Genomic DNA, 22,746 nt, shown 5'->3' on the forward strand with positions numbered 1-22,746 from the left:
TTTAACAGTTTGTGATCAGGTTTTTTAATGCATTCTAGCACAACCGGCCCTTTAAGAGCATTCATGATCTTGATTTGGCCCAACAAAAATGAGTTTGACACCGCTGCAGTAATGAAACACATTGCCTTTCTAAATTTCAATTCTTTTAAAACATGAACTCCATCATCGTTCTAGCATTTAGCAAATAGACCAGATTTATGGGAACCTAAATGAAACCGTAGCTGCAACAGGAATCAATGTCAGACACCGAGAAAATAATATGATTTATGTCTTTTTCAACTGTATTTGGCTGAAATTGGAGGAAATCCCTGATAAGTAATCAGTCAGTTGCTGTTTGTAAATTGCTGCTGCATAATTATCCATCCATCTGAACAGATGGATGAGTCAGAGCGACGGTGACAGCGTGACAGGGAGCTGCAGCGTGTATTAATAGAGTCATCCGGTGTGAGAGGCTCCCTCACTGCGTTCAGCAGTAAATTCCCAACGAAAATACCTGACAGTTACCCTTTGACCTGCTGGGACACGGTTCAGCAGCGAGAAGACTCCACACCTGCTTGGTCTGCCGCGCTGGCAGAGGGGAAAACGCATGAAGAGACACATTTGCCAGTTTTCAGCTTATTGCTCTCCTGCATGTCTTTATGTGGTTTTATTTCTTGGGATTTTACCTGATTTGTTACAACCAAGTGTTTCTAAAACTCTGTGGAGATCTCACATTAGCTCCTTGGCTTTGAGCAGGGTTTATAAAAAGGGAGAGGCTCGACTTGAGAGGAGCAGAAAATCCTAAGAAGATTTTACACAGGGGTGTCTTTGGCAGCGACTTTACAGCTTCCTTTTTTCTCCAGCACTTCATGTTTGCCAGAATTTCCCCACTAACTGACATGATTAGCCAAGTTAGATGTTTTTTTTTGTTTTTTTTTACGTGTGTGTAACGCAGAGATAACGCAGCCTTGTGGAAACCGCAGAGCGAAGACTCTGCCGCTGTGGCCTGTTCCACCTCAGGGAGGAAACGGGAGGGAGACGAGAACCCGGCCGTCCCGGGCCGGCTGCTCGCTGGCTAGGAAGTGTTTGCATCCTCTTCTCCACAGCTGTAAGGTGACTTGACAGGAAGTGGGAGTGGTCTGTACAAATAACACAGCAGTCATGCTCCTTCCTTCTGTTTGTCAGGAGTGAGCTGCTGGGTTTTCAATCTGTACCAGATCACATCTTTAACAGCTTCCATCTGATACCAGGACCGGTTTGCGTTGCCCTCATGAACTGCTAACATGCTCAGGCACTAAAAACAAACAAACCACGTGTGGAGCAGTCTGGTGTGAAGCTGCCAGTCAGTTATTACACTGAACTGCTTCAGGAGATTTGACAGGTTAATGGCGCAAGTTACACCCTGACAATCAGGGAATATTTTGCAGCAGATATTTGTCTAGCTGGAGAAGATCAAGGCGTGTTTGTTTGGGATTTGAAAGGAGAACGTGGTGGGAAACTTTGAGCCTGAACCGAAAAGAAGAAGGAGGTAGAAATGAGCACACAGCAGCAGTCTGAGGTGAGCAGAAACAGGAAAGCTGAATATTTGTAGGTAGGAGGATTAGAAACATTCTCAGTAGATAAGGAGTTTGTTACACGCGGCTCTGCAGCTTTAAGTGGCTCTTTGAACCTCCCGCTGTGGCTCTTAATATTTGTCTAAAAATGATAAAGAAGCAACTCATGTTTTCAAATAGAAATATCAAAACAAGTGCAAGTTTTACATGGAATAAATAAACTGGATTTCCACAACAGAACCGCAGTAAAAGCACAAGTAATATTTCTGTAGATCTTTTAATTTTTTTGTCATGAGTTTGGAGATTATGTGCTTTTAAAAACACACAAATACATGATGCACAGTTTAATGCATCAATCCACCTTTTGCAAACCTCAATTTTTCTTTATTTACAGATCAAAAACAGAAAATTGTGGTTCTTTAAAAATTACAACAAATTTACAAATAGCAAATACTTATACAAAAATTTAAATTGTATTTTTTTTAACGTTCAGATAAACATGCCTCTTCAGGTTATAAAAGTTTCACACTTTTGTATTAAGTTGTACACTTATCTCCATTTATATTACCATTTTGTGGAGAAACACAGCGGATTAAAGTTTAAATCAATCCTTTAGTTTGACAGTGAAAATGATAAAAAATATATATATACATATATATGTGGAGGAAGTTAAGATTAGGGTGATGGTTAAGTGGCATTCCAACCTCAGCATGCCATTTTTATGAAAAAAGTAACTAAAAACTGAAAAATGATTCCAAAATTATTGTTCTGCTTTCTTTGAAAGGATGCTTAAATTATGTCATTTTCAGTTGGAGAAAAACTTAATGGTAGAAAGAAAATAATTTGAAACCTAAATTTGCCAGGGCCGTGAATAATTTTGGGTTTATCTGCATCGATAGATGAGCAAAGAGATTATAATCCGACAATTTTTCCTCAATCGGCAGTTAAGTAGATACATTTAATTCAAACAACGCCAATACATTTTATTAATACGTCACAAAAAGAAATAAAGTAAATGATTAACTTTGCATAAGACTCCATAATGAATAATTAATCCTAATTACCAAAGCTTAGCCAAAAGTCAAGCTAAAAGGATTAATCTCAAGTTTTCTATTAAATACAACAATAGTCTCTATTATCATCAAGTCTTCCGTGAAACTGTTCTGAAAATTACAGTACAGCTCCCAGATTTTTGTTCTTACTTTGGGTTTTATCTGAACACATTTTCCAGAAGACCTGGAGAATCTGGATGCTAACAGGATGAAAAGCAGATATGATGAATATACAGGACTGATACAATTTCCTTCATTTTCCGTTTGTTTAAGAACTGCCTCAATCTACTTTCACATTTAGATTTTATAGATTTCATTGTAATAACATTGTTAACAGCACTAAATCCTAAAATGTGATAGTTTAGTCGACATTTCCCTCTCATGGTAATGAATTTCACTATAACGAAATCATCACCACAGTGAAAGTGTTGCTCTTTACGCCATATGACAAAAAAAACTGCAGCATAGCCTTCAAATTTGTCACAATTGTCAGGTTGTAAAAGTACGTGAGGAGATAAAGGACAACATCTGAGCGAAAAGCTGCAGAATTTCATCCTTTCAACTACAGAAGCTCTGCATCACAATCTCTGCAAAAGAAAGATCCCCCTGCCAGCCCCTCTACTTTCTGAGTCACAAACAAGCCTGTTTCTTTCAGACCTTCAGCTTGGCTGCTTCCTCAGTACCAGAGAGTCTCTGTGACTTGAATTATAGTGAGGTCTCAAACCCACTCACCAAAGCTCCATAACGTCACCTTGAAGTTCCCGGGAAAAAAAGGCGAGTGGGATGTGTCACTACAAACCAAACGTGATTCCTTTCTGTTTTATCCGTCCTGACAAACAAGAGGATTGTAACCGTAGAAAACGTGAAAAATCAAAATAAATTAAACAGAAATCTGTGCATTGTTTATGTTGCTGTTCTCTGAAGTGTGGATAGAAATGCTGTAGCGAGTGGTGAAATGCATTCTGGGGAACCTGAAATGCCATGTTCTCTGTGGTGAGCTCACATACGCTCAGGGTGCAAAACATTTACCAAATCTGTTTGGCCGTCGTTTTAAGAGCTGATATGGCGAGGATAAATGTAGTCCAGAAAGCCTTCAAGAAATTGTCTTTTTTCCCCCTTCTGCATGCACAACAGGGGGTCGACTACAGAGGACCAAGCACTGACTGCTCATTTACATTTCAAACACTGAACATAACTGCAAGGGGATTTGATATTTTCCCTCTCTGTGCTGCACTCTTATTCTGTGGTTGCTAATTCTCCGGCAGCCATACTGTCTGTCTGGATGCAGCACAGCCAGTATGGCTACCACAAAGCGCCGCTTTTCTTTTAGCCTTTGACTGGCTTCACTTCTATACTGTGCCTGGACGTTTACCCTCAACTCAAAGCCTGCAGTGAATGTCGACATGCGTTTTTTTGTTTGTTTGTTTCAATGTGGAAATATGCCGTTTGGTGCACAATCATGCAAGAACGTCTGGCGTTCATAGCAAAGTGCTCAGGAAAATGGAGTCATGTCTCCATGTGGAGTGAGCAAATATGCTTTGTTTGTTTCCATAATCTGCTTGTCGATCACCTGAGGCCCAGCGAGAAGCCCAGTGAGAAGCCCGGCCTGCAGCGAGAAGGCAGGAAGCCAGAGCCGGAGACAAAGCACTCCGCCGACCAGGAAGAGCCAGTTTCCCTCGTTGGGCCAGAACCCAGTGGAAATAAGTGACGTTTGGCTCTGTGGAATCACTTCCTCCAACTATGCTCACAATTACAGCACTGCATATTAATGTGACCTGTGGCCACATATGACACTCACTTCATCCCCTGGCTGACTGAACAAACTGGAGACCTGAAAGCCAGGACACAGTTACAAGGTGAGGACAAGAAAGGAAGCTCCGATGCTATAATAAAATTAAAACAGAAAAAAATTTAAAAAATCCAGCCAATATTCAAATTGACGGGATGTCGGCAGACTAGAATACTCAATCTTTCTCTTCCAAGAAACACAAATGAATCTACTTTCAGTACTAGTGAGGTTTTCTAGAAAAGTCAGCAAAGCAGGAAAGCTTAGATACAATTCGAAAAGAGAAACCGTGAATAAAGTTAGCTGTTCAGGCTACCTGTGCTAATTGCTAATAAAAGTTGCTAATCTGAGCATTCATTTGTCTTTATTTCAACTGAACAATGAAACCAATTCATGCAAGATCTCTTTTCCTTATTAAAACAACGAATGAACACTAATAAAAAGGCTTGAAACATTTCACTGCTGTTCTTTTATCTTCTAATCATTTAGTTCCTACATACCAATTACAAACGTGATTTAATCTGATTCTTTGCCAACATTCCTGTTCTACATGCTATATTTCTTTTAAAAGAGAACTTATTTAAACATGTTATGTGCAATTAAATGTAACACTTTGTCTCCATTATGGTAATTTGAGTGTAATTTAACCACTATTACTCTGGGATAAACAAGTAAAGCAATGTTTTGTTTTTCCTTGAAAAGAACAAACAAGCATTTTTATAGATGCATGGGAGTCTCACAATGTTTTCCAATCAGATCTAATTGATAATCAGCAGCTCATATATGTAGATTTCACATTAATTCTTCCTGCATCAAACCAATGTAAACATTCATGAATAAATGGGGATAATCATGTAGTTTCCTAATGTTTTCAAAACCACTAGAGATCAGGATTAAGCAACTATTAGATTAAACTAGAATTAGGAAAATGTGATAAGATTCATCACAAACTTTTTGTAATATAAATCTTCCGGTGCATAAGAGCCTCTGCTGTTCTAAAAATAAAACATATTCACTATCAAAAAGACACATGACCAAAACAGGGCAACGTTTCTGCTAAATATCGCACAATACATTAATTTAATCTCACTTTGAAATGTAAGCAGAGCAATTTTTTTTTATATTCCTCATGCAAAAAACTGTGGGATAATAATCAAAGTTTCTGAGCTCAAAAAGCTTTTTCTCCATCACAGGAAAACTATTTAAAAAGTAGACAAGGAAGGAACAAAGTTAGATTAATTTTTTAAAAGTTATTAGCTAAACAGCAAAGGCAATAAAAGAAAAACTGGAACACATGAGTAGTCCTGGGCTTATGTATAATTTGCACATCATAAATTGTGTGGTTTTGCAGCTCAAATAATAAAAATGATGGCTTAGAAAGAGTTTTCGATTCCCACCGTTTTTGTTTTTATACTTATAAATCTGATTTACACTTAAATGTCTTAGATATTGGACAAAAAAAACTTTCATAAAAAGAAAATATACTGATTAACAACTGACTGAATGCGATAGTGTGAGAAGAATCGATGAAAATCAGAATCGGAAAGTCAGTCCTCAAGGAAAACCGGGAATCGGTAAAGAGCCAGGCTTAATCCGCGCATTACTAATTTATATTCATTGGTTTGTTTAGAAGAAGGCTTTGGGAAGTTTGAGGGTTGTTATTCACAGGATTCACCTGCTGTACATATTAATTCCTATGATAGCCCTAATGAGTTAAGCAGACTAATGGAAAAATAAAAAAATTTAAAAAAAACTCCACATGCTGTGACTAAACCGCGGAGGGGAAAGTGAAAGAAAGGCCAAATATTTTGAAACCTGAGAACTTGGGCATGAACCTTTTGTCAGACCCTCATGCTGCTGCAGCTGGTCGGGATATTGTCACTAATAATGAGGAGCAGGGGGTTCTGGTCTGGTCTGGTCTGGTCTAGTCTGTCTGTGTGTGTAATCCGTGCAGGGCTGCGTCATTAGGGCTCCGGACGGATCTGGTATCACTTCAAACAAGTCGTGTGCCTCCTCCGCTGAGCGCAGGGCAGCCTGGAATAATGAGCAGGTGCCAGGAGCACGGAGACAGACATGCAACTGCAATTTACACGCAGGTAACGAGGCTGCAGCCCGACTCGATTCATGTTCCATCTATCTGGGCCCTGGGAACCAGCAGCCCGAGCTGGCTAATAATGAAAAGAAAACATCAAATAATTATAATAACGACCGGCCACTTACCCAAAATCCTGGTCCATGGATTTAAAGAAGAATTTGTAGCTATTGACGGGTCGGTTGTTGAGGACATTTTTAAAATCCGCTAAAGTGACTTTCTCCGGAGGAACAGACAGCTTGACCAGATAAGGAGTCTCCTCCTCGTCTATGTGATATATTATTTTAGTCTCCGCCATGAGAGACTGAGGGGAGGACAATCATTGACACAGGAAAGGAACAAGGGTTGGCAGCGCAATAAACAGGCCTGCTATGTTACCAGCTACCGGGAGAACAGCGTAACCGCGTCCCCTAACAGCGAAAGCGGCGCAGCCCGCGGCGCGCACTGCGGCTCCGTGTGCCCGACGAACGCGGCGAAAATCCGGACATAATCGCGTTGTGGGTGCCTGTATTCCTGCTGCTGTCTGAGGCGCTACGGTGGCTCTCTCGGCACTAAAACAGGAAGGGACAGTCCACATCCTTGCGATATGGAGTTGGGAATATTGCTATTTTTCTAATTGGTTAGGCAGTGCTGCCATCTAGTGGCGAGTCTGAGCTGCGTCTTACACAACCCCCTCACCCCACTGCACAGGAAACAAAGAAACGGTCTAATAACGCGCAAATAAGCTCTAGGCGCATCGTGTTATTCAATTTTATAACATCAAAAATAAAGATGCATCACAATAGATAATACATTTTATAAATGCATTTGTTTTTAGTCAAACTGAAATGATAGAAAGTGATTTTATTCCTGTTAATTTAGATGAGGAGATATTGCAAATTTATTTCAGCAGATTGTTCTGCTTAAAGCAAATTAAAGTGAAAATTTCTCTGATTAAAAAGGATCAAACAAATTTAAATAATCTTAAACTAGAAATATTTAAAAGACTGTTTTTCTTTAAATTTTACATAATATGACAGTACATAATATATTTTACTTTTACTCAAAAGTATTAAATACAGGTTACAATTGGTTGTTTTTTTCTTAAGGAGGGACTCATTTATATCATGTTCTTGTAGCCTAGAATATATCTAAAATGATTTGGAGAAGATTCCTGCAAAGAAATCAGGCTAGTACATTTCTTAAAGCTATTAGTTTGATTTTACAAAAATAATTGTTTTTTAAATTTTTATTACAAAGCAGATACAATTTTTGTGGCCCATGAATACTTTTAACTTTACAGTTATCAAAAAGTCTGATTAAGATTATTATGGCTCACAGCCAAACCAAAACAAACCAAAAATCCAGTTTCTGAGAAAATCTCAATATTTTATATGACCAAACAAGTACTTCTAATGCATTCATCTCAGCCTACTGTGAAATGTTATATTTAACAATCTCAAATATGTATTATATGAGTATGAGTCACATTAAAATTAGACATGCTTTTCATTTTAATTTTTTTAATGGTATATTTTAAATGTCATGTTTTCATTGGCTGTAAATGGACAGTTAACAGAAACAATGGCTTTGAAACATCCACCTGTGTATAAATGATCTATATAATGTGTTTTTTCTTACAGATAAAACTACTAAGATATTAGTGTAGCTCAGATTATCTTCCTCTGGACAATACTCTAGGTTCTCTGTGGGACTCAGGCCAGTTTACCCAGTCAAACCAGTTACTGGTTGTTTAGATATTAGAATCTCCATGAAGCTTTCCTGCCTAAAATGTGCCAGTCGATAGCAGTGCTGACTTTGGACTTGATAAAACTCAATGAGTCAACACATGAACTAACACGGCTCCCAAAACTTAATGGAACAAATGAAATGAGAAATTCCCTTTAATCTCATTTTCCTCCTTACCCCAGGTCAGACGGTTCCAACGATGTTTCTGATTCAGAAGCAGCTCAATGATTGTCACCGTTCAAATCCACGTCCTGGATGTTTCCCTGCAGGGACGTTTCTCTGGAAGAACTGACTCCGGCCACAGTTTACGCCTTACAAATCTTCTCCAGATTCAGCAGATGGGCTTTGCTTTTGCTTCTGAGTCTTTGTCCACCTCACTTTTTTCCTTTCACTCAACTTTCAATTTTGCTGCTTATCCTTTTTTGTCAGTAGCTGTTGGAATATTTTCAAATTAATAGTCTTCCCATGATTATGTAGTCCATAACATAATGTTTCTTAATTTGAAAGTCAGTATTATCATTAATTTTTGTTTTAAAAAAAGTAAATTTTTAATTTTAATTGATTTTTTGTATTAATTTTAATTAAAATTTTGATAAAATTTTATATTTTTAGTTCAAATTAAAATTCTTAAGTACAATTTTGAAATCAATATTTTTTAGAAAACATTTTGAAAAACTGAGAAAAAAAAGTATTTGGAATTTTATTGATATAAAATCATCACAATTTAAAAATGAAATAAAATAAGGATTATATATATGTGTGTGTGTAATGAAGCAAAATATTCTATGAGAATAAAATAGATCAGATTTTTAACATTTTAAATGCATTTCAATGACCAAAGCGTTAGATTTGATCATTTATCTTTAGACCAGAGTTACACCTTTTTCCAAACTCTGTTAATTAATCCAAATAAAATAATTGTAATGAGAAAAAATCTTTATTTCAGAGAAACAGGCACTGAAATAATTGACAGACTGGGCTATCGCTTGTGATTTACAATAACACACACAAAAACCTGACAGAAGCTACACAGTTCATAGTAAATGTAAGCTTGACATGCAGGTTACCTTAATAAAATCAGTGATGTACTAACCAGGTCATGACATCTTCAAGTCCCCAATTTAATCTTTTACTGTGATATTCAGATATTTCCTGAGTTTCCACTGACTGAGCCCTCAGTTCGGATCACCGTTAGTTGGAAATAAATGAACTTTTCTTTTAAGGAAACACTTTTAAATTGGAAGTTGGAAGAAAATAAGTTTGGGTTTTTTATTTGTTCATTAAATGAAATAGAAATACCTGGATGAGCTTCGCCATGTGCACACAAACCCTCCTCTACAAACTTCATGTTGAAATTGAAGTTAAATATTTGTGCCAGAATGTATTGATAAATCCCATTAAACTGTTAAAATATTAATAATTAGCTGTTCCTTTACTATTTTCTGATTGCTTTTTTGTTATTTTGAAATCAAAATCACAGATTTTGTGGTGCTAATTCGGAAATATTTGTGAGGAATCTTTACGACATTTGCATTATTAAACGGGCTGTATGACGTTAAATATGACTTTTTATCGCTTACCTTATCAGTCATGAACTGCAACTTCCCAATAACCTCCAAGTTTTAGCAGCTAATATATTTTACCTTCCACAAAATGAGTTTGCAGGCTATAATCTGCAGCTCAATCTCAAAACATTGCCATGTCGGAGTCAGAACTGAGCTAACTCACCCTGATCCTGGACATATTTGTGAATTATAACAACCAAAAGAGTCAGATGTGAAGCTAGATCAGCACATTAAATAAAGTAAACTTCGTCATTTGGAAGAAATATGTGCTGTGGTCGACTTAGGCTTCTGGAGGTGAACGTTTTTTGCCTTCCCAACACTGGGGGGCGCTCACTCCCCAGTGGACTGGACAAGCAAATAAGCATTAAAAACTCCCAACTAGATACCACCCTGGGCTGAGAACCATTCTGCCCATATCACTTATACATGTGCCTCAATCATAAAGTTGAGGTATCAGCTTTGATGTTTTAATTGTTGGTTTGTTTTTATGTCCGTTTTATTTGTTTTGGTGTACAGCACTTTTCCCAATAGTGTTATTTTAACGTGCTTTATAAACAAGACTGAATTGCATTGTATTGTATAGTTTACATATTACAGTATAAGTGAATTTCTGTAAAAGATTGAAAGTAAAAAAAATTAGAAAATAAAAAAAGAGTGATCTGTAGCATGCATGGCACATATTGCAACAAACTGAATGCTTTTAAACAAAAATAACTGAAATAAACAAATGTGGACAAAATATAACTAATTATGTAGTTTTGTTGATCAAAATGCAAGCTGTACATGCAGAAGAAAAAAAGGGGTAAAAAAGAAAGAGTAAAGCCTTTAAAAGTGGAAAAGCTTTGTTTGCTCTTGTTACAGCAGAGGGAGTAATCCTCCTGTGTTTTCTCCTGGATTTCCTGTGAACATTATTATTTATTTTTCCTTCTTTCTCTCCGTCGTTCTTTGCGCCGCCGGTGTTTGCCCTGGACCTGCCAGCAGCATCTTAGAAATGCCTCGCTCACTTCCACATCTTCCCATCGAATTCTGCAAGAGAAAGAGGACAGTCTTCAGCTTTAGCTGTCTGCTTGCGTTTTCCTGCACTTGCATCAAAGAATGTCTCACCCTTATTGCACTCTTTCACCATATCTCTTTCTTTCAGTAGGTTGTTTTTGAATTCTGTGGAGTCGGGAGAAAACACATGGGTAACCAGACAACAAAAAAAGCTCATTAGTAGCCAGAAGAGCATTTGCTGCTTGAGGATAAATTAGGTTCAGTGTACCTGAATTCAAGGTGTCTTGGTTGTAAGTCCTCATCTCTGTGCAGTCTAATGTCATCTCACCTTCACTGATTATAGTCCCCCTGCACACACATAAGGTAAGGAAATTTTATTTATCTAGCACCTTTATGGGAATTAAAAGGAAATGCAACCAGAATAATCTAATGTTGATCTAAAAGTGTATAAACTAGGTGTTCTTGTTCAGGCTGACAAGTATCTAATTCCATTTCTATTGGTCTAAATAGTGAGCACTCTACAGTTTCTAAAAAATAAGCTAGAGAGTGACTAATCTAATTCCTTTTCTGGGTTAGAAGTGAGTACTCCAGCACTCTTATTAGCATAACGTAAAAAGGAGAATATTTTAGTATTTAGTAAAGAATCACGTCTTACCCAACAGATCTGCCCATTTCATACTCCAACCCTGAAACAAGCAACCAGTGATCAGAATGAAAATACACAAAATATTCAGATGAAACATCAATGAAAGACTGCAGCTAAAAAACAGATTACCTCTCTTTTTCCTTCGCCTAGTCAACACGATGACAGCGATGACAATCAAAGCCAGTAGCAGGAAGGTTGCCAGGAAGTAGCCCAGGTGCTGCACGAAATAACCCCGTTGTTCAGGGAGGAAGACGTTTACCACACGGGGGCTGTCCTCTGAAACCTCCTCCATCTCTGGAGGCAGAAAAAGTTATTAGAAAAAATCAAACAAGGACCTTCAGGAAAAGTGATGCAACTTTAAGTGAAGAGATAACAATTTACTGTTAGCACAGCTCAAACTCTAATGCATTCATAAATCATCAGGATTTTATTTGACAGACCAAAACAAACGGTTGCATAATTGTGAAATGGAAGAAAAATGGTTTTAAAAGATTTTTAGCCAACAAAAAATTCTGAAATGTGCGGCGTGCCTTTATATTCTGATGCCCATAAATAAAATCCAGCACCTTTAAATTTCCTTTAAATGCCACCTACTTAATAAATACAGTTAGCATAAGAGAAGGAAGAAAGAGCTCTGCCCAGATAATACTGCAAGTGAAATATGTGCAAAATGTTATTTGTGGCAGAAACTAGAGCTGGTTATAATCATGAGCATAACATTCAAACATGGTGGAAGCAGCATTATGCTTGGGGAATGCTTTTCTCCAGCAGATAAAAGCAAGGGAAGCTTTTCAACACTGATGATGGAAGAAGCAACACACAAAACCATTTAAAAAAAAGACAAACAAAAACCTTGAGACTGATGCAGAGATGTAATAGTAAGACTTTTAAATACTTTAAAATCAAAGCACATTCAGGTGCTAGACTCAGTCAACACAGAGCTAAATCCAATTAAAAACATAAGATTTAGGTTTAGCTATTGTGCAAAGAAAAATGAGCAAATATTCCAGTCCAGATGTGCAAAGCTTGTAAAGACACCCTGGAAACCTGCGGCTGTAACAAAAGCTAAATGTGACTCTATGAAATATTTTCTTAGAGGTAAAAAGGTTTAAAGGTCTGAATACCTTTGGAAAGAAAATGCATCGAATAGTTTTTGTTCCCTCCAGAGCAAAGGGGGAAAGCAGAGAGTTAAATGTCAGAACGGTGTAATGGCTTCCAGGCCCGGTGTCATGCAGCTGTTATTTTTTCTTCTTCACAGTAAAAACAGACTGACCAGAAAAGAGGAGAAATGTGAGGAAGCCGAGGCAATTTCAGTAATGTGGTCGGCCTGCGTGTCTGCATTAGTTTTCCATTCACAGCCATTTTTAAGTCTTCTCGCAAACATCCAGAAAACCAGCTGCTGCGTGAGTGGAAAATAAATAATTCAGCTCAATGCTGGGCAGCAAACAGGCAACAGGATGAAGACAACTTTGGTTTTGGGATGAAAGCAAATCATACAGGTGGAGAAGAAAGGTTTTTTTTTTTCTTTCTTTGAAACTAGAAAGATGGCGTAACTGATTAGAAAGATGGCTTCCTAAAACCAGAAAAAAAAAAAAAAAAAAAACACCTCCACCACCCACTGTTGGCGCTAATTATCAGCTGTCACTGCATAATGTACCTAATATGCATGCAAATGGAGACAAGTCTGAGGTCAGTGTCTCTCTGGAGTACAACTGACCTGCAGAGAGCCGGAGCCGCCCATTAACATCATCCTGACAGATAAGACGAGTCTGTTCGCGTCAAAGGCGATTTCACATATGCTGCTCACAGAAACTCTCTCTCTCTTTTGTTTTTTATGTTGTTTTCTTTTGCTCAGCGGGCCATGAATCATCTGCAAGTCAATGAACCGAAGAAAAGCATCTGAGATTTGAGCTGAATTGTTGACTGCTTGCAAAATGTTTTCTTTGTGACAAGGAGGACGCAGTCGGTTTGTACTTGACATGAGCGATTGCAGCGTGAAAAAGAAAAGCTCTCGTGACATTTGTCATTTCCGATTTTAAAAAAAAACGCTCTGATACCTGGGAGAGAGCAAACCGTTCGAGATTAGATCGACGGTGTGGGAAGAGAGGCTGAACACAGTGTACAAACTCGGATCCCACGGCTCCACGTGTGCATTTCTTTTCATCTCAGCGTGATTTATACAGTTATTAAACAGGCTGGCAGCTATTGAAGAGGGGAGGAGAATCTATAGTCCTACATGCATTCAGCCTCGCTTTGTGCTTTCATGTAACAGCTGGCCCAGATGTTGAACAGATGTAGATGGACTTCCTCTGACTGCGCGTAAACATGGCCCTGCCAGACGCCGATGCACATCAGCAGAGGCTGCTTGAGAAAAAATAAACAGCAGAGCCGATACCGCACTGGTCTAGACTGAGGGCCGGGACTTTCTGGAAAATTAGGTTAAAGAGGAACAAAAGGCAAGACGTCCCCACCCTAACAACAACATTTCAGCACTTTTTCTGGTCTGCTTCTTCAAGTAAGTGCAGTTAAAATGTGTGAAGCTACACAAAGCGTTGTAAACTATAAAACTGTTGGTGGGGAAAATTACCCCACTTCCGCTCCAGGCGGTTTAAAGCTTCTGAAGAAAGAAAGGCAAAAAAAAAACCTGATTAAAAAAAATCCCACATCAGTGGTCATTAAGCTTTGGAAAGATTTGCCTTCTTTTCCTTTCACCTCTTCATTTCTTTCTCACTCGACTGGCCTCTGCATTCCTTCTCTAGAACCTCCTCCTTCTTCTGCTCCAGCAGAAAAACAGGGAGGACTAAGGAGAAACTTGGCAGGAGCAGAGTCTGAGTTAACTGACCAACTATGCCTGTAAATATGAAAAACACCCAGAGCAATCCACTCCCTCTGTCCACAATATCACCTGGAAGCCAAGAGAGGAAAACAGCAGCAGAAGATGACCGAAAAACAAACCTCTGGTCAGACTTTCTTAAGCCTGACTCACTCACTTGGTTCCAGCTCATCGTTCAAGAAGATTCTCGGAGGCGTTGTGGGTTCACGCGGTAGTGAAGGTCCCACGGTCAGCCTGAAGATTCGCCTCTCGTGCAGACCGCAGTAATGGTGGTGCAGGTGGCAGGAATAGAGGCCTTTATCCTCAGGCATCAGGTCAGAGATGGACAGTGAGAAGTCGCCGTACGTGAACGCGTCCTCCGCCACGCTCATCTTGCTCTGGGCAAACAAAGGCCCGTAATCCCGTCGCTCTCCGGAGGCGTAGAGGTCCACCAGTCGGTCAGCCTTGTTGGGACGCACCCCGGGGGGCTGGAAGTCCCAGTGCGCCACCTGTTGCTGGTCCTCCTGGAGGCCGTCTCTCCAGAGGGCCCGGCGGTTCACACAGGGCAGCACAATGGAGCTGCCCAGCAGCACCACCAACACCGTCTTCTCTCCGTCCCAGTAGCGCTTCTCTTTCCGAGCTGCAAAAACCCCCTCATTATGAATCTCAGCTGATAGTTTGAATTATTCTGCCTCACAGCCTGAGGGCCTCACCCGACTTGGTGACGTTGAGCTGGATCTGAATGGACTCGTGAATCTGACAGTAGTGGTGGTGCAAGTTGCAAGTATAAACTCCTTTGTCTGTGTTTACAACATCTGAAAGACAAAAATAATTTTAAAAACACTCAACCAAGGTTTCCCTCTATTATAAGCCTGGAGGGCTACCAGGCTTTACTTGCAATCCCACCAGGCTAAACATTGTTTATCTATTTAATTTAGGTTTTAACGTTTGCCTCTTTTAGTACTCTATAGTTGGTGGTTCGGTTTAGGTAATAATATAATTATTTTCCAAATTTCCTGTCAACTTTAAACATTTTTTAACTTTGGTTGATCTTATCAATTGACTGATGATTAATTGATAAGCGGCTATTTTCTTAAAACCCACAGTTTTTTCCTGTATGAAGAGGGCAAAATGTCTTTCCATATCATAAATGGCTAAAATCTTCATAATATGCTGAATTTTAAAAAATGACATCATTCAGTTTTAGCACTGTTTTGTGTCAGATGTATTAATTACTGACTGAATAAACAGAACATTGTGCACTGCAAAATCTTACCAAGTAATTTTGTCTAGTTTGTAGTGCAAATATCTTGATACAAATCAACTTAAATGCAACTTTTCATCAAGAAATAGGAGTTTGTTTTAATAGGTAATTCCTTACTATTTATATTGGCAGATAAATTAACTTGTAACATGGGAAAAAATGTCTTGTAACCAGTGACATAATCTGACATTGGAACATCAATAATAAGGAATCACTGATATTAAACAAGTCTCTATTGCTTGCTAAAAAATTACTTATGTTAAATTTGTCTTATTTGAAGTGGACTAAGATATTTGCACTTGAAACTAGACCAAAAATATTTGGTAAAATGTTGTATCTTTGCAGCAAAGTTGCAAAACAGAGTTTTTGAGATAATAAAAAAAACCCAGCAATTCTCCACATTTCACATTGAAGTTTGTGATTGTGAACATAAAAAATTAAGTGGTTGTTAAAAGTTTTACAAGGCAGTGTAGCGCAACAGAAAACCAAAACAGCCTCACTGTTGATGACGAGCGAGAAGTTTCCATCGGTGAAAGCCGAGTCCGGGATGGAGACGCGGCCCTTATTGAAGCCGTTGTAAACCCTCTGCCGAGCTCCAGGCGACATGTCCAAAACCCGCTCCACTGAATATTCAGGGCTGCTGTGGACGACGTCCCAGTGGACCACCCTCTGACGGTCCTTCAGCCTGTCCTGGGTCCACACCATGCGAGGGCTGTGGCAGGGCAGGACGGCCTTGGAGCCTGCAGGGAGGGTGATGTTCTTGGCCTCCACCACAGCAGGCCTGCTGCTGCTTTGACCCCAAGCTGACAAAACGCATTGACACATTTACATAAATTCATTAGAAATTCGTCTTTCATGAAGACATTGCTCAGAAGGATGAATATTTTACCTTGTGGCAGGAAGACCACAGCAAGAACTGAAGGGGAAAAAAAAGACATGGTGGTTAGATTCTGATGCTTTTATTAAAATGTTCTGGGTTCTTTTGGGTCGGCCTTTTCCCTCAGTGTGGCTTATTGGAGTAACGGCATCTTAGAAACAGAGGCGGTCCTGATCTGTTTGGCGCCCTGGGCAAACCACCGCCAATTTCTATACTTCAGTCTCTAATACCCGAAACATGAGTGCTTCAAAATGGCTGCATCATTCCAGTGTCTTCAAATAGACCAGTTCACTACATTTTTTCCAATAGATCTTGAATATCAGTTGCTGTTTGATACATTTTAGCCTCATGTTCGATGTTGGATTCAGGCCACAGAGTTGCAGTTAAATTTAAATCCACAAAAAAGGTTTGATAACATAATATACTAATAAATAAAACCTAGATTTGACAACTGTTTTTTGTTTGTACTCAACTTATCTTTGACTGATATTAGAATTTATGATCCAAAAACATAAAAAATAGAGATATTTTTTAAAGGAGCGGATACTTTTTCACCACTTTGTGTCAGACTCTGTCATCCTTAAAGCTGCAGAAATGCTTTTGGACTTTGATCTGCTCTGCCAAGACAGACAAACCTTCAGATTCAGCAGATGTGGGTTCAGTTCAAAGTCACAAAATGTAAAAAAACAAAACAAAACCCAACAAAACAACAGGGTGAAACTAAAATCCCAAAGTGGAGTCACTCAGAAAAAAAAATACTTACAATATACCCTGGAAAATTTTCTTGTTTGTCTTTTCTTCTTCTGGTGACTTTCCTACGGCTCACTTGCTATTTCTAAAAACTCGGTGCTTTTTGGCTGTATGTTTACTGAAAGGCCAGTGGAGGTGGATGCTGCCAGCGCACACAGAGCCTCTATTCACAGCTGATGGCTTTCTGCAGGGCTGTGATCCTGCAGAGGCTCTCACTCAACCCACAGCCTGTTTTCCGACGTCCAGGAACCTGACCAGACACCTGCGTTTCCTCTGGACCTCCAATGAAAACACCGAGCCAGCAGAGAGTTCGAACATAAATAGTTCAAACTCTATTATGTGAATATTTCACAATAGTTGAAGATTTTTTTGGAAAAATGACAGAATCTGTTGCGTCATAAGCATTTTTCTTTACATGAAACGGGGGGGAAAAAACAGAATCAGTCTGATAAAAACTGCTGACCCATTTTTTTCCTACAACACAAACTATTTTTATTGTGTTGCTAGAAAAAAATCCCAGAGTCCTTAGCTGGCTGTATGATGCATAGAGTGACACATGCACCTCTCCCACTTCCTGTCAACAGGCTGCGATTTTTCTCTAACTGACAAGAAAATATTTGGAAAGCAACATTTCTGGAGAATAAATTACAAACACAGTTATTATGTGGAATTTAGCTTTTTATTGTAGGGTACAACATATAAAAGTGGCAACCAGCTTTTTTTATAAGTTGGAAAAATGAATAAAGTATAAAAATCCAAATTTTGCAACATTTTAGCAGTCACAGCGATTACAGTAAAGTATTATGTTTTGCATTCTAAATTTTATTTTTATTTTCTTCATTTTATTTTATTATCATCTCTGTGCAGCACTTTGGTGCAGTTTTAAACCTGTTTTTAAAGTGCTATTTAAATAAATTTGACATTGACATTGATCGCCGATTACCAATCTTTGAAGAAACTTAACCTGCCAAGTCCAATTTTGGACGATTTTATTCATCTGGAATTTTGCTCATTATAGTAAGAAAGTTGCTGAATTGGCAACAATGAAGTGACAATTTTTAACTGTAATCTTGCAGACATGACGTGGTGGGCCGGTCTGTCAGTGAAGCTTGTTTCTCACTGGAGAGCAAATCAGGACAGTGGTTAATTTTTAGTCCTTTGCCAAAGTAGATAAGATTGGCTTCACATGTAAAACTGGTCAATCACCGATCTCCTAAAGTTAAAAAAATCTGCACCGATAAATCGGCTGCCCAACAAATCGGTGCGCCCTAATATCCAGGTCTCATGTTGTCACATATTTGAAACAAAAATGATCCCACATGTGTTTTTAGAGCTACAAATAGCACAAAAAAACTTGTAAGATGCTGCAGGAACAGCTCATAAAACTCTGGGACTTTTTCATGACATTTTTAAAATGTAAAAATCTGATCTGCAAGCCGCACAGACCCTACATTAAACACCACATCCTGGAAAACTTTACTGGCTTATTTTCTTTCACTGAAGCGTACTTTCATGCAGATGTTGAAACAAAAGTGCCTCAGCCCCTGTAATTGTCTCTTATAAAACACTGGCATTGACTCATCAGACTGTTTTAGGGCTTAACTACGTGCTACTGAATTACCAGAGATAATAACAGATATTAAGCCAATGGCTGATGTCATTCAAGCTGCAAGAAGCCGAAGGAGAATCCTGTCAGGTAAAGAAAAGTGAACTTGTAAAAATAAATTTGATCTGTAAGCAGAATTGTTGTCATTCGTGAGTTGTGTGAGTGTGTGGGTGACTCATCATGTGGTCACAAGTTTAAGAGTGACAAATGTTCGTCTGCACAGTCAGCTAGACGTTCAAGCACAAACTGAGACACGGTTAGTCAACTGAGGACAGAGATGAGTTTTAGAAATGGCATTTAAGGTTAGCTTTATTAAAGCATTTCTACCTGAAAACAAGGCATCTACATAGATCTGAATGTCTTTAAAACTTCTTTTATTTCAACAATTATATTTAAAAATAAAAAGCGATATATCTCAAGTGTTTACTTATGCCTGATAGCTAAGTGTTGATTCAGTTCCTCTGATAATTACAATAAAGCATATTTTTTATTCTCCATGTAACTCTTGAGTTGTCTTTGCTTCACAAATCTCTTGAGGTTGAAGTTACGTGTGTAGTGCACTTTTTTCTTCCACTTAACTTTCCATCAACCTGCTTGGACACAACATTTTGTGAGCAGGCGACTTTTTATGCAATTACTCTTTTTTTCTGTGTCTGATGTGTGTTTTTGCATTACTGTGTATGCCATAACATAATACAGTCATATTCAATAAATTACACATGAAATCCTCCTGGTAATTCCACCAAACATTGATTTCTGAACTCTTCCTGAGTTAAAACATCAGTATTGTTGTTTCTAAATTAAAATAAACTAATTTTATTTGCATTATTTGAGGTCTGAAAGCACCTCATCTTTTTTCTTATTTTGTCCATTTCTCATTTTCTGAAAATAAATACTAAGAAAATAAAATATGAAATCAAAGAACAATGTTTATTTTACCAAAACATATACCTATAAAAATTTAAAATTAGAGAAACAGATCATTTTAAGCAGGCTATTAATTTTAAGTCCCAATGAATCTCATTTCAGATTCAATATTAATCTATCTTGTAAAATAACCTTAAAGCAGGTATTTAACCTTTGTTTCATTAAGTCCACATTTATGTTTTTTTTAAATATATTCTTTTATTGGTCTAATGTAATGTTTTAATTTTAAAAGTCAGATTTGTATTAGCCGTACGTGGAAAATCATCACAAATTAACAATAAAAAATCATTTTAAATGTTTAATTCTGTGTAATTAATCAATATAATGTGTTTATCTTTGTGATGAATTTGCTAAAATAAATGAACTTTTCAACAATATTCAGATTTTTGAACTTAATATTTTAGTGGTCTTGCATGTTGTTTTTCATAAGGTGCAACACCTGAGTCAAACCTATAAAAATAAATGCACTATTTAATAACATTGTGATGTGTGGGCCACTTTAAGCTGGACGGAGTGGGATGAAGGGTGACCGGTCTCCTCAGAGTCTAAACACACTTATTCTTCTTTCCCTGTCATTTTCTGCCTCCAATGACTGGCTGCCTGCAGCTACAGTCCAAATCAAAACAGCAGTTCTCATGTTTTCCATGCTGCTCTGCTGTTTGTGGCCGATCATTAAAACAGACCCGACCATCATAAACATGCTGCGGATGAATCCCCCTCCTCCTGCTCCACGTTGCCCTGGACCCAAAGCGACCCAGTCGCGGTGAAAACACTCATTACTGACACATATAATGACTGGCTGCTGGATTGTGCTGACTCCTGCTCTTAGACCGCAGCTAACTGGAAACACATTGGGCTGAAGCCATAAAAAAAAAACATTCAGATCACTGCAGAAGTGCAAAAGCAGGACAGAGTCAGACGCAGCCTAACAGCCATCCTGAAGGCTGAAGTTTATGTTTTACGAGTAAAACACTCAATCTTTTTTATTCAGAACACAAAAAAAACTGAAAAGAGTTTGTTTCCTGAGACATAAATACATACTTTAGAGTTAGAGTGTCTGCAAATTTCGGAAAGTTATATTTGAGATTTAAAAAATGAAAAACAACACCAGAAAGTTAACTAAATAACTTAGGAACTATTTTAATAACTTAATGAAGTTTTATTATATATTTCTCAAGTATATAATTGAGAAAGCTCTCATTTTACACACAATTACAGTACAGTTCCTGATTCCTCATGAGGTGAGGTGGCAGTAAAAGTTAAAAACCCAGTTTGTTTATAATGAATTATACAGAAAAAACATTTTGATTTTGTTTAATTTCTATCCTGCATTATAGAATGCAGGATACAACTCCCTTTTCTCAGTGTAACAACTCCCTAATTTCTCTGTTAGAAAAACAGCAAAAGAAACGAAAAAATGTCACCAGCAAAACTGCAACAAAAGCACAAAAAAAGCACAAAAAAAGGCAAGAAGCAACTATTGATTGAATCTAAAAGAGAGAAACTTGCATAAAAAGTTAGTGTATCTAAAAAGTATTAAGGCTGACAGTTTAACATTAGATGTTTGTTGGGGGTTTATTATATTAGTTACCAAGCAAGCATAAAACATGACGGGTTTCTGGATGGACACAGTAAAACATGGTTTCCTCTGAGCTGATCTGACCGTCCTGGGAGAAAAAACACCTCAGTGTATCATTTTCTGCTCCTCTAACCAGCATATTGTAAACCACAAAACACAAGTTCACATGTGGCCCTCTGTGCTGCTGCTGTCATCAGTGTAACGACCCACTTATCTTAGATTTTATGACTTAATCTCTATTGTTTAGGTTTAAGTGGATCTAGTCAGCTGGATATGCTTCCCCCCCTTCATAACCTGGATCCAATTACAACAAACATTCCTTTGTGACTTTTTTCAAGTTCTACAAGAATAAGAATAATAAAAAGTGAACATTTAAAAAAAAACAATCAAGGAACTTACTCTGCAGGAGATTCATATCGAGGCGCATCTTCTCCTCGGTGCTTGCAGCAGATGTGTGTCTCCGTCAGAGGTGGTGGTGTTTGTGCACATCGGTTGTTAAAACACTGAAGATTTTGCGAAGCTGCAGCTGGGTTCTGTTGTGTTCCTGCAGGCTGGAAGCTCCACAAGCTCCACCTTCACCAGGCCATGAAATTCAACACTGCCACAGCTCCGGCCCGCTGCGCTGCACACACACCCCCCCCCCCCCCCCCCCCCCCCCACACACACACACACACACCCACCACACCACACACACACACACACACACACACATCAACTTCTTTAAAAAAGGTCATAAAGCAAAGAAAATATGCAACTCTGTGTTTTGATCCCCATCCAAAAGACTCGCAAACACATTTATTCTTGTTTCTTTTAGTCTACATGCAAAACCTTATTCCAAGAAAATGTTTGTTACTTTCCAAAGTCCCCGCATGGAGGCTGCTGAAACATTTGGCCCCTGAAGTTTTACAGCTTGTTGTTTGGACTCTGGTTTCTTTTCGCGCATATTTCCATGATATAGTTTTTCCCACATGGAAAAACTTCCCCTTTCCTCCTTCTTCTTCTTTTTTTTTCCTAAATTAAACAAAACTCGCTCGTAGAACTCCAGAAGAATCTTTGCAGATTTTTTTCCCCCAAACTAGACCCATTATTAAAGGATTATCAAAATGCCTTTTGGAGACCTAACCACTCAAAACCAAATTATGTCACATTCACTTAGTTTACGTAACGACGCAATAACGCCATCTAGTGTACGACACTGACAAAAATCACAACCTTTGAACCTGAACCACGAACTCCAGTTTATTTTATTTGCGGTTTAATTGATATATCGACACAAAATAGCTCATAATTACAGTGGAGGGAAAAGTTTTTCATAAGATTTATAATCACTTCCAAGTAATCAAAGACCCATAAATAACAGTTGCTTCATTTTGAAAACTTTTGAATAAATATAGCTGATCCATGAAGGCTTGGAAAATTAACAGCATCGTGAAAATCCCTTTTCCACATACCATGTAGCAACCGTGGGAAAATAAAAGATGCTCTCATCGGCTGAGAGCTAAATGAAATCTGGCCAACATGCAATGCATTATGGTAA

At 38.3% G+C, this 22,746-nt stretch overlaps 2 protein-coding genes across 6 annotated transcripts in view; both read right to left on the bottom strand.

Annotated features, from left to right (window-relative positions):
* Positions 1–7,068, bottom strand: part of LOC129370181 (segment polarity protein dishevelled homolog DVL-1-like) — a 30,551-nt gene extending 23,483 nt beyond the window's left edge. For all 5 annotated transcript variants that reach the window (XR_008607026.1, XM_055045914.1, XM_055045913.1 and 2 more), the window contains exon 1: positions 6,591–7,068. Coding sequence is in view for 4 of the 5 variants with exons in the window: in XM_055045914.1 (XP_054901889.1) it covers positions 6,591–6,760 (170 nt within the window). In the remaining variant the exon portion in view is untranslated. The remainder of the gene's footprint in view (positions 1–6,590) is intronic.
* A 2,037-nt stretch (positions 7,069–9,105) lies between these two features.
* Positions 9,106–21,748, bottom strand: LOC129370191 (matrix remodeling-associated protein 8-like). Its single transcript, XM_055045952.1, has 10 exons — positions 21,609–21,748; positions 16,360–16,386; positions 15,971–16,273; positions 14,920–15,021; positions 14,385–14,846; positions 11,524–11,688; positions 11,404–11,434; positions 11,017–11,096; positions 10,860–10,913; positions 9,106–10,781 (listed from the first exon to the last, which is right to left on the bottom strand). Exons 1-10 carry the CDS (start codon positions 21,634–21,636, stop codon positions 10,756–10,758), a joined length of 1,278 nt encoding a protein of 425 aa, XP_054901927.1. The 5' UTR covers positions 21,637–21,748; the 3' UTR covers positions 9,106–10,755.
* Positions 21,749–22,746: the final 998 nt, after the last annotated feature.

This window comes from Poeciliopsis prolifica, unplaced genomic scaffold (assembly GCF_027474105.1).
Source record: "Poeciliopsis prolifica strain line A6 unplaced genomic scaffold, Auburn_PproV2 SCAFFOLD023, whole genome shotgun sequence".
NCBI classification, from domain to species: Eukaryota; Metazoa; Chordata; class Actinopteri; order Cyprinodontiformes; family Poeciliidae; genus Poeciliopsis; species Poeciliopsis prolifica.